General features: G+C 39.0%; 1 protein-coding gene across 1 annotated transcript in view; it reads left to right on the forward strand.

Moving 5' to 3' along the window:
* Window positions 1–12,553, forward strand: part of LOC125922675 (cytosolic beta-glucosidase) — a 106,551-nt gene that overhangs the window by 24,148 nt on the left and 69,850 nt on the right. Inside the window, exon 2 of the mRNA XM_049630386.1 lies at window positions 5,682–5,909. Coding sequence (XP_049486343.1) covers window positions 5,682–5,909 — 228 coding nt within the window. The remainder of the gene's footprint in view (window positions 1–5,681; window positions 5,910–12,553) is intronic.

The raw sequence follows: 12,553 nt of genomic DNA on the forward strand, positions 1-12,553 counted from the left end.
AATGGTATGAATGTTCTTAATGCCACAGAACTATCCAACAGAACTTTACGCTAAAAAATGGTTAAGGTGCTAAGTGGTTTTATGTGTATTTTACCACAATTAAAAAATATTCTTATCAGAGCATATACTGTAATGTTTACAGATTGAATGGAGGAGTTTGAATGGATACAGATGAAACAAGATTGGCACCATGTTGAAAATGTTAAAGCTGAGCCACGGGTTCATGGGGCTTCGTGGTATTATTCTGTCTACTTTTGTGCATGTTGACAATTCCATAATAAAAATTTATACTTGAAAAAAATCATACTAGATATTCTATGAGTTTAATTTTCTTGGAGAACTTTTTCTTATAGCTTATGACATGCTTACATGGGCTGGTTAGTCCCTGGGTTTGCTGCACAGCTGTATCCTTGGAGGTCTCTTTTTACCATTAGCCCAGACATACCCTTTCTTGATCTTTTTCTGCTGAATTCCTTGTTTCCTGGATCCTAGAATTTTCTCTCTTGGTATGTATGATTATTCTGGTGAAATTTATCCTCCTGTAATATCCAATGAGAGGAAATTTTTTTTCAATATCCAATGAGAGCTCATATGTCTGATAGTATCTTTTTTTATTATCACACTTGATTAATGGTTGGAGGGTTGGATTTTTGGTGCAGACATTGAGGAGTCATTTCCCCCTTCCACCCAACTTTGTGTCAAGCTAGTTGCTTTGTTGCCTCTTTCTCAGGTAGGGTTTGTTTCTTATTTAGAGTGTGGGGTCCTTCCATTGCCAGCCTTATGTAAACATCTTCATGTGGCTTCCCATCTTTGATAAGATTTAGACTTTGCTCCTTTCTGCCTGGTCCCAGAAGGCCATTAAAATGGCAGCTCACATCATCTGGGATTGGCAGATGCTCTCAGGACAAAAGCCTGCCTCGTTATTCATTTGTGCTTCTGAATTGCCTCACTCACTTTATTTTTGAGTTACCTACCATCCCACCAGATCAATGGCACATTTAAAAATGTAGTTCCTATATTTCATCCAGAAACTGTAGTTGTCTGAAGGATGTCTCAGGGTATGTAGTCCATCTGAAAATGGTAGTCTCATTCCTTATAAAGGACAGTCACACTTTTAGAATATGGACATAATTGCATCTAGAGAAAATCCGTAGTGAACAAGTGAGTTATTGATACCACTGATTCAGCAAAATTTACATTAATGTACTGATGAGTCCCACCCACTATATGTTTTTTTATCAAAATAACAATTATAATGGTTAATTAAAATTCAAATTTTAGTTTCTCGTGGAAACAATATTGCCTAGATATGCTCTAACTAGTGTACGTGTAGGATGAGCTGCTCTACATTTTCCTACTAACTGACATTTACCTTTCAGAATTGCCAGAATTTGTTTTATGCACTTTCAATGGAGTATTTTCCAAAAGGTATAATAAATCATGTTATGCACTTCTTAGGCTCTATAAATTGACTAGCACAGGCATCAATTGACTCTTCCTTCATCACTCAGAGTAATTGTTACTAAAAGTAGCATATTTCATTGGAAGGACTTAGACTTCAAAATCGGGCAGATCTGGAAATACAACTTGGCTTTGCTACTTACTACCAGTGTAGTAGCACTGGTTCACCAGTACCTACTGTTAAGCTTTCAGCAATTTTGTGAGCTGATTCTTAACATATTCATGATTCAAAATTAAATTATAGAAATTTACTAAATTTTATTATTCCCCATGCCCCTGTAAATAACCCAAGGTTACTTAGCTTATTCTTGTATCTGTATAGAAGAAATACTATATAATGCTGGGCTGCCATTCATCTCTTCCCCACCCACCTTCAGTGCTATCCCCTTGGTTGCTTGACTTTGGCCATGGTGGAAGTATTAACACTGTAGGAATTGGCCAAGTGCTGCCAAGTCAGTATTTAATGTATTGTTTTGTTGATTGTCAAGACCTACGAAAGTGATAGAGACAATCTTAATAATTCAGAGTAAAGTTAAAAGTGTGTCACATCTGTAGCGTTACATTGTAAGTAGGACTGATGTTTGAGGAAATTTTCCAGTGTTTGAAAACATTATCCAATTCAGTGAAGACGTAGCTCATATCACTGATGAACAAGTGAAATTCTGTTGTTTTCCTTTTATCTTGCCTGTTAATTTAAGCAAACATATCAGTTAACATTCACATGAGAACTACACACATTTGTTAGGTCGCAGCCATAGCTTGGCTACCAATATAAAAATTTGGCAAAAACCTAAGTGAGCGTTCTATGAGAATCAGTTGGCCATATGGAATTTATAGAAAGAGCATTACATATTATTTGGAAATTGTGTATTACATGGCTTTTGGGTCAATAAAATTTCTAATTAACATATGTACACATACTTTATTTATTTATTTTTTTTTAAGTAAGCTCTCTCCCTAATGTGGGGCTTGGACTCACAACCCCAGGATCAAGAGTAGCATGCTCTACCAGTTGAGCCAGCCAGGTGCCCCCACAGTTTTAAATGTATAGCCAGTTGTTAATATTTACTAGAATACTATTGCTTAAACTCGCTGAGATTAAGCTCTTCATCTGTTAAATCACTTATCCAAAACTATGAGCACCATACTTGACTAAATTGTATTTTAGTATTCATACCTGTTTCCTTCTAAGATTGGATATCAGTATTTTCCCCCATCCCTCTAAACCTCATATATAGACATAAATTGAGAGCCATTGGAATGTATATAGCTTTTTGCCTCTATATTATGACTCCAGAGTATAGTAATTTTTAATATTCATGATTTCTTTGTATAGATACTTAGTATCCTACTTGATTTCAACTGTCATTTTTGCTCTTGTCAGAGCTCCTCCTTTTACTAGCCTCTTCTGTCTCCCCATGGTCCCCTCCCATAACTTACAGCCTATGCTGTCCTTGTGTGGGTCCAAAACCTAATACCCAATCCTGTTTGAATTGTATGCACAATATGAGTAAGTAGATGCTAAGTGAGACCTGAAAGACCTTCCTGTAATTGCTTTGGTCTAGTCTACTCTATCTGTGACCTCCTTTCTTATATAAAAATTATTATGAAGGGCACCTGGGTGGCTCAGTCTGTTAAAGCATCATACTCTTCATTTTGGCTCAGGTCATGATCTCACAATTCGTGAGTTCGAGCCCTGCATCAGGCTCCATGCTTATAGTGTAGAGCCTGGTTGAGATTCTCTCTCTCCTTCTCTCCCTGCTCCTTACCCACTCACACATGCGCGCACACACATGCACACACTCTCTTGCAAAATAGTAAATAAATACACTTTAAAATAAAATAATTATGAAATATTTTAGACACATTAAAAGGGTTGGGAATCAGGGCGCCTGGGTGGCTCAGTCGGTTGAGTGTCCGACTTCAGCTCTGGTCATGATCTCACAGCCTGTGGGTTCGAGCCCCGCATCAGGCTCTGTGCTGACAGCTCAGAGCCTGGAGCCTGTTTCAGGTTCTGTGTCTCCCTCTTTCTCTGACCCTCCCCTGTTCATGCTCTCTCTCTGTCTCAAAAATAAATAAATGTTAAAAAAAAATTAAAAAAAAAAAAAGGGTTGGGAATAATGTAATAAATACCTACCCGTATGCTCCTAACCCAGTTTAAGGAAGGAAACATAAGAATTGCAGTCACACTCCTCCCAGGTTCCATTACCCTCTTTTCTCCCCAACAGTAACCACTAGCCTGAATTGACCATTCCCAGGCATGTTATACGTTTACCTTGTATCTATATATTCAGAAAATACACGGATTGTTTTTACATATTTAAAAATATACAAAACATGATAAATGTATATGTTCTTTTTTTCGTATTGTATATATTCTTTAAAAAAATCAGTAGGCTTCATATTTTAGAATAATTTTAAGTTTACAGGAAAATTGGGCAGAAAATCCTGAGAGTTTCCATATACCCCATTCCCCTAGTTGTCTTACTAGTAACATCTTGCATTACTGTGGAACAGTTATTACGACTGATGAATGAATATCGATGCAGTATTATTAAATAAAGTTCATAGTTTATGGGTTTTGATAAATATATCCACAATTACATTATCATGTAGCATAGTCTTACTGCCCTAAAATTCTGAATTCCATCTCTTTATCCCTGGATACATTCTTTTGAATCTCAGTTTTTTTGTTTGTATAACTTCATAGTTTTGAGGCTGAGTCCATTTGGAGTCTAATAACAAAACACCATAAACTGGAAGGCTTATTTCTCACAATTTCAGAGGCTGCAAGTCTGAGGTGAGAGTGGCTGGGCAAGCGCCTCTTCTGCATCACAGATATCTATGTTTTCACATGGCACAGAGGACTAGGGAACTCTGGGGTCTCTTACAAGGGCACCAACTCATTCATGAGGGCTCCACCCTCATGTCTGAAGCACCTCCCAAAGATCCCACCTCCTAATACCTTCACATTGGCCATTAGGATTTCAACGTAAGTTTTGGGGGATACAAACATTCAGAGTGTAGCACAGGGTTACTCTCTGATTCATTTCCCTTAACTGCTGATTAGTGTTTCCTCTGTATGCTTATACCTCAAATTAATGATCTGTTCTACTGTTGGTAGAATGTAGGTTGTTTCCAGGATTTTGTTAGTACGGATGTCTCTGCCTCAATGATCTCATATAATCTCTTTGTGAAAATACATGAGCATTTCTCCAGGGTATGTACCTAGAAGTGGAATTAGGGAGTCACGAGATTTTTAAAATTACTCCTTTATACCATAGAATGCATTTTAACTACCATTTTAAACAACATTTCTATGTGTACAGATATTCCAAATCTAATGCAATTTTTACTTTCTGTTCTTCTAATGTGCAACACTCTCTCTTTCCTGTGAGGTTTTGGATCTTAGCTGCCCCTTTTCTATTTTGTATCCACCCCCACTTCCCAGCAATTCATCTTGATGACCCAACTTTTTCTTTAGGTGTCTGTCTAAAAGTCATTTTTCTAAGAGACCCCCGACTCTAGTCCACATCTGGATAAATGCCCCTCCTTGGTTTTCTGGCAAAGCTTTTACCTCAGCTGTTTTGCAGTTGCCCATAGCTAACTTCTCCAAGGACAGGAAGCACAGCAGAGTTCGCCCTGGTATCTCCTGTGCTCAGCATAGAGCCTGACACATAACATTTGTGGAATTAATGGAGGTATGAATGAATGAATGTAGGACACTAATATGTCAACAGCAGCAGAAACTAGTGCCCTCCCCACACTAATTGACTGGACCATTGCAGGCTCCAGTGGTAACTAACAGAAAATAGGGTTCAAGTGTAGAGGGCCAAAGACAAGGTCCTGAGACTCCATCAGGCACAGCAAGGACAAGACGTGGCAGTCATGGCCAGGAGGAGATATTTGCAACTCAGACATTCATAAGCTGGGGCCTGCCTCTGTTTACCAGCTGGGAAATCTTCAGAAAATGAACCATGAAAGCCTGTGATGCAGCAGCAGTATGCAATCATTTTTCATTTGCTACCAGTCAGCTTCAGGGATCAAGGACAGCTAAACACATAACTCGCTCATGCATGTTATTTTAAAGGCATATTTTAAAGTTATAAATATGGTACATTGAGTTAATGAGGTATGTTCTTTTGGCGACAAATATTTACATTCCACATATGCCTCTTGATGTCAAGAGTGTAACCGTTTCATTTTCTTCTTTTTCTCAGGAGGCTGGGATGCAGATGGAAAAGGCCCTAGTGTCTGGGACACATTCACCCATCAGGGAGGAGAGAGAGTTTTCCAGAACCAGACTGGCGATGTAGCTTGTGGCAGCTACACTCTGTGGGAGGAAGATTTGAAATGTATCAAACAGCTTGGATTGACTCATTACCGCTTCTCTCTTTCCTGGTCACGTCTGTTACCTGATGGGACGACAGGTTTCATCAACCAGAAAGGCAAGTGTTTCTTAAAAATAGAAGGTTGCAGCTTTAATTCAAGGTTATTGCTGCAGTCTGGCATAATTAATCCAGTGTGTTGTTCTGCAGCCTAGCTTTGAAATTGCAAGCTTTTAGGGTGATTATAGGATAAATTTTTTGAAATAGGTTTGCATTAGCTTTCTTAATAATACTCTGTTTTCCTTTAACTGGAGATATTTGTTGGGAGGGGCGAAATAGATGGGCAGGCAGGGGGTGGGAATAAGTATTTCATTGATGTAAGATATGGAGTGTTCACCTGAAGGTGAATTTTCCAAAAGTTATGTATTAAACTGTTTTCAGTTGTGTTAGGCTGTGATGAGTTATGAAAAGCCCTGCAGAACTTGAGAAGATTTGGAGCATTTCAGTTGGAGCTGAACTGGTGGAGCTAATTAACTAGCAAAGAGATTAGCACCAAGGCATGTGAAGTTCACTTAATTAGGGATTAAGTGCCAGCTATATCACTTACTATCTATGTAAGCATCTCTTGGGCATTTTTTTCATGACTCAGTTTCCCCACAAGTAGAAAGGAATACTATAATAGTTCCTACTTCCAAGAGTTGTGGGAAGTTTAAGTGAAATTAACTCTGTAAAGTGCATTATTTACATAGTAGCTTGTATATCATAAAAGCATTCAAATAGTGTTAGCTATTCTTCTTATTGAGCTTTGTAATTAAAAAGACTACTGTCCTGGGGTGCTTGGGTGGCTCAGTCAGTTAAGTGTCTGACTCTTGATTTTGGCTTGGGTCATGATTTCACTGTTTGTGAATTCGAGCCCCGCATCTTGATTTTGGCTTGGGTCATGATTTCACTGTTTGTGAATTCGAGCCCCGCATCGGGTTCTGCGCTGACAGCACAGAGCCTGCTTGGGATTCTCTCTCTTCCTCTCTCTCTCTCTCTGCCCCTCCCTGACTCATGCTGTCTCTCTCTGTCTCTCTCTGTCTCTCTCTGTCTCTCAAAATAAGTAAATAAAAACTTTACAAAAAAAAGACTACTGCCCTATTTGAATGCCTGTTATTTATGAGACATTTTAAATACATTTTCTCAAATCCCCACAATCAATGAGGAGAAGGTATAATTAATCACATTTTTTACAGTGGTACACATCCAAATCCAGATATTTTGTAAATGGTGGGTTTGGAATTTAAACCTAAGGTCTAGCTAGCTCCTTCCACACAACAGTGCTGGCAAACTATAACCTGAGGGCCAAATTTGGCCTGACTCCCATTTTTGTAAATAAAGTTTTATTGCAGCACAGCCATGCCCATTCGTTACATATAGTCTGTGGTTGTTTTCCCATTACCTTGGTAGAATTGAGTAGTTGGTGCAGAGACCATATGGCCTGCAAAGCCTGAAATATTTACTACCTGGTACTTTACAAGAAAAGTTTTGTGACCCCTGTACTACAACATAAAGTCTTCTTAATAAAGAATCTTTATTGCTACTTTGTCCTGGGAAATACTTCACACTACTCCTAGGGTTGGGACTAGGTGAGGCAAGTGATGTGCCCAAGGTGCAAAATCCAAGGAAACGTTGACTCTCAGGGTCTTGCAAGTGCAAGGTGGGCACTTGCAGAAACCCAAATGAAGGCCCCTGCTTGCCTCATCCCGCTTCCAGCCTGCAGTGCCTTCACTGATCCTCAGGGGCTCTTTTTTGGGTAAGTTACCTGATTTCCCACATAGTAAGAACCACCTGTGACAACAATTGCTAGGTGGGCATATGTACTTGCAAATGTTGATTTTTATGTAAGGTGGGGGAATCTGTAGGTTGTGAAATGCAGCTGCAACTTCAGATAAGGGACAACACAAGATTAGCAAGTCCATTGCCCAATCTAAAGACATTAGCTCCCCTGACTAACTCCTGTTGGTTGAATGTCTAGTTTCTTGACATCACAGACCAGTTTTTTTTTCCTGCCTTGAACACACATTAACTTGTTGTTCAGTTTAAAAGTGAACTAATAATTTTCCGCCTTCCTCATCCATCATCTATAACCTTCTCTCTTCTCTGGCACCATTATACCCCCAAAAGTCTAAAAACTAAGAGTAATCTCTGAATCTCCTCTTATTTTGCTTTCTACATCTAATTGGTTGCTAAGTATGATCCATTCCACTTATGTCTCTTTAACTTCTCCCTCCTGGCCCTCTTCTCTGCCTCTACCCTGGTTTAGCTCTTTATCATTCCCATCAAGGACTTTTTGATATACCCATGCTGGGTCTAACTACTTTCACACTTTCTCTGCCCTTTAATTCTTTGTACAAAATCCCAAGCCTCGATGTATAGTGCACACTCCTTCATACACCGTTTCAGGTTTCATTTGACTTAGTCTTAACTCACCTCTGTTGCATTGCAGGCTGAAATTCCCTCATGCATACGACCCATGCAGTTGTTCTATGTAATTCCCTAAGCACATAACCCACTACTTATTAAACGTACTATGCAATTTTCCACCTCTGTAGGAATTTTCTTAAACTCTTTTCTCCTGCCTGGAATGGCTATACCCATTGAATATCAACCCTCTTGGTAAGGCCAGCATGGATGTTTCTTCTTCTTTACACTCTCCCCTGTTCGAAGACAGAATATGTCTTTGTTTTTCTATTCCCATAGCACGTCATAAACCTCTTTGAGTATTTCTCACATTTTTTACTCTTAGCATTATTATATCCCCTGTTAGATTATAAGCACCTTGAGTTTAATTCAATTCAACAAATGTGTCTTAAGTATCTACTGTGTGTCAGGGACTGTGCTAGGTACTTCCTTGAATTGCCTATAGTGTATGGGCAGATAATTCTGCCTCATTCACCCGCGTAACAGTATGGTGTCTTACAAGGAGGAATTCAGTAAACATTTACTGAGTTTAAATGAATTAGGTCAATAATAATCATAAAAATAACCCTAAAGCTAGTAAATGGTTGTGTTTTCTTGAGCACACAGTATGTATAGCTCAGTGTGCCAAACATTGCACCCTGCTTTTGCTGATTTAATGCTCCTAATACCCTTATGGGTGAGGTGCTTCTCTAAACAGGGAATAATGGTGTTCTGGGATGGATCACCATCTGGGATGGAAGGCTGGGTATAAATTTGCCAAGGTGGCAATTTAGTTAGTGCTGAATTCAACCTAGGTCTGTCTAATGTCAAACATGTAGTATCTACTCTAGAACCTTCTTTAGCCTCACTAGACCATTTCTACTCCCTGTGCTACAATTTCTCTGTTGGTGAAATGAAGCAAAGGCACCACATCACCAGAACTCTTTCCACTGCTCTAGTCCATGATTCTGGGTGTTTGGAGTTTTACTGAATTTCCATTTGGATGGTAAACAATGGAAAAACTTGAAAACACACACACACACACACACACACACACACACACACACACAACAAAACAACACTTCCCCGGGCCAACTTGTAATACAGATCCATAACCCCTTATCTGAAATTCTAAAATCCAAAAAGCTCTGAATACTGAATCCTTTTTAGCAAGTTTAATTTTAAAAATAATTTGGCAACAAAAGCTAACCTGAATTGATGCTTTTTTTAAATTGAAGAATAATTGATATACAATATTGTATTAGTTTCAGGTATAGAACATAGTGATTTAACATATATATATATATATATATATATATATATATATATATTACTAAATGATCACCACAATAAGTCTGGTTACCAGGTGTAATCATACAAAGTTGTTATGATATTATTGACCATATTCCCTATGCTGCACACTATGGCTCCATGACTTACTGATTTTATACTTGGAAGATTATGCCTCTTAATCCCCTTCACCTATTTTGCTCATCTTCCCTCCTCTCTCCCCTGTAGCAACAATCAGTTTGTTCTCAATATCTGAGTTTGATTCTGGTTTGTTTTCTTTGTTCATTTGTTTTTTAGAGTCCATGTATAAGTGAAGTCATATGGAATTTGACTAATTTCACTAGGCATAATACCCTCTAGGTCCATCCATTTCACTACAAATGGCAAGATTTCATTCCCTTTTATGGTTGAGTAATATTCCATCACACACACACACACACACACACACACACACACACACAGACACACAGACACACAGACACAGACACCACATCTTTATCCATTCACCCATCGATGGATATTTAGGTTGCTTTTATATCTTGGCTATTGTAAGTAATGCAGCAATGAACACAGCAGGTCATATGTCTTTTCAAATTAGTGTTTTTGTTTTCTTCAGGTAAATATCTAGAAGTAGAATTGCTGGATCATGTGGTAGTTCTAGTTTTAATTTTTTAAGGAACCTCCATACTATTTTCCATAGTGGCCACACCAATTTACATTCTTATTAATACTGCATGAGAGTTTCTGTTTCTCCACATCCTCACTAGCACTTGCTACTTCTTGATACTAGCCATTCTGACAGGTGTAAGGTGTTATCTCATCCTGGTTTTGATTTGCATCTCCTGATGGTTAGTGACATTGAGCATTATTTTCACGTGCCTTTTGGCCATCTGTATGGCTTTTTTGGAAAAGTATCTATTCAGGTTCCCTGCCTATTTTTTAATCAGGTTATTTTTTAAAATATTTATTTATTTATTTTTGAGAGAAAGAGGAAGAGGCAGAGGGAGAGGGAGACAGAGAATCCCAAGCAGGTTCCCTGCTGTCAGTGCAGAACCTGATGTGGGGCTTGAACTCATGAACCGTGAGATCATGACCTGAGCTGAAATCAAGAGTTGGATGCTCAACCAACTGAACCACCCAGGCACCCCAATCAGGTTGTTTTTTGATACTCAGTTTTATGGGTTCCTTATATATTTTGGACGTCCAACCCTTGTGAAAGTTTTTTTACAATGTTAGGTGATTTCATTTGGTAAGAATATTTATATAGTTTATTGCAGAAATGTGGGGAATATACTTAGCAATCCCCCAGGCTTACACCAATGGGTTAACAAGGCATAAAGAAATACAGAGCTATAGAATGCTCATACTCAAGTATGGGTAAACCAGATTGGCACCTCAAAAATAGGGGGGTGCAAAGGCACCCAAGAATAGGGAGGCGCAAAGGTGCCAAGAATAGAGAGGTGCACAGGCACCCCAAAATAGAGAGGGGGTGCAGAGCCCCAGAATAGAGAGGGAGGGGCAAAGGCCCAAAATAGGAACAGGCGCAAAGGTGCCAAATACATAAGTATATGAAATAAACAAGATTATTCAGGGTGGAAGCACCCCCAATTTAGTACTATAGCAGAAAAGCTGCTTTCACAGGAGGAAAGGGCCCAGTACTGCGCTGCAGGCGATGCAGCTCAGAGCAGAGATGGTTAACAAAAGAAAAGGTGGCTTATTAACCCTGAGGTTATTTCCCCTATCTGTCTCATCCCCTAGGCTAGCTAAGATAAACAAGCACAGCACCTCCTGTCTGCCATTAACAACCACCTGCCCATCTACCCAGCGCCAGGATTTTGTTTTATATTGACCCAAACCCCAAATATTGTATATTTTCAAATTCCCCCTTTTCCCTCACATCCCCAAGTTAATGTTGACAGTTTCTTTGTCTCTTTGTACATGCCCATCACGTTTGTAAGCCTTCTGATCTTAATAAATACCCAGCAAAGACCCTTATTTGGGGCTCTTGTCTTTTCCTGGACATTAGCCATCTCCCGCTCTAATCCTGCATCTGCTCTTTTGCTGGCCAAAAGAGAACTTTAGACTTAGAGTCTATGACACAGAAATATTGAGTGAGACTGATCCAGACCCACTGAGGGTATTAACTTAGTATATGGTATTTGCTCTGTATTTCCTTTCTAAAAATCCAAAAATTCGGAACACATTTCCCTCCAGGATTTTCAGATAGAGGATTACTGTACCGCTATGTCAACATATCAAGCTATTTAAAACAAATATGAGATATATACAGAAGTCCATGGAGCACACTATAGATCAACTATCCAGGAACAGGGCAGCAGAAAAGCTGGAGGGGGGTGGTGATGAGACTGGAGATACTGGGGCCACTTGCACAATGTGGGAAGATAACTCATGCACATCTCATGTGAGGATCACGTGCCCCAGCACTGAGCTCTTTATGTTTGCCCCCAGCTTTTGTAAAGTCATAGCTGATTAATATTACAGACTTTTCCATGAACAAGAGGGCACAGGAGGTGCTTCCAGTCGGCAGAATTTCAATAAGCGGTTGCTCACTGTTGTGCAGTGATCTGTTGAAGCAACTGGAACTGTTTTAACTCAGAAAGGCCATCATTTGTTTTTTTCTGTTTAAACATTTTCTCAAAGAGCATGTAAAGAATTGGAAAAACCCTTGTCACTATCCTTTACAAGGCACCCCGTTTTTTGTGTTCTAACTCCTATTCTAAAGCTTGATTAGAGGACATTTGGAAACGTGTAAAACCTATGTTCCCAAACTGTAAGAATATTTTACAAAGTGGAATTGTTACACAGCCTTTCTCTTTCAAATGTCAAGTCTTCGAGGTTTAACAAGAAGAGATTGAGCTGGCAAAAGAAATCACATAGTTCTGTAGTTCTCAGCTGTTCAAGTTCATTTTCATTTCTGCCACAAATGTAAGTTTCAGATGATTAGTAGGGGACCCAGGTATTGGAAATAAAAAAAAGGAATGTCTATGCAGAATTCCTTATTCACTTTAGTA

The sequence above is a fragment of the Panthera uncia genome, chromosome B1 (assembly GCF_023721935.1).
Source record: "Panthera uncia isolate 11264 chromosome B1, Puncia_PCG_1.0, whole genome shotgun sequence".
Taxonomy (NCBI): Eukaryota; Metazoa; Chordata; class Mammalia; order Carnivora; family Felidae; genus Panthera; species Panthera uncia.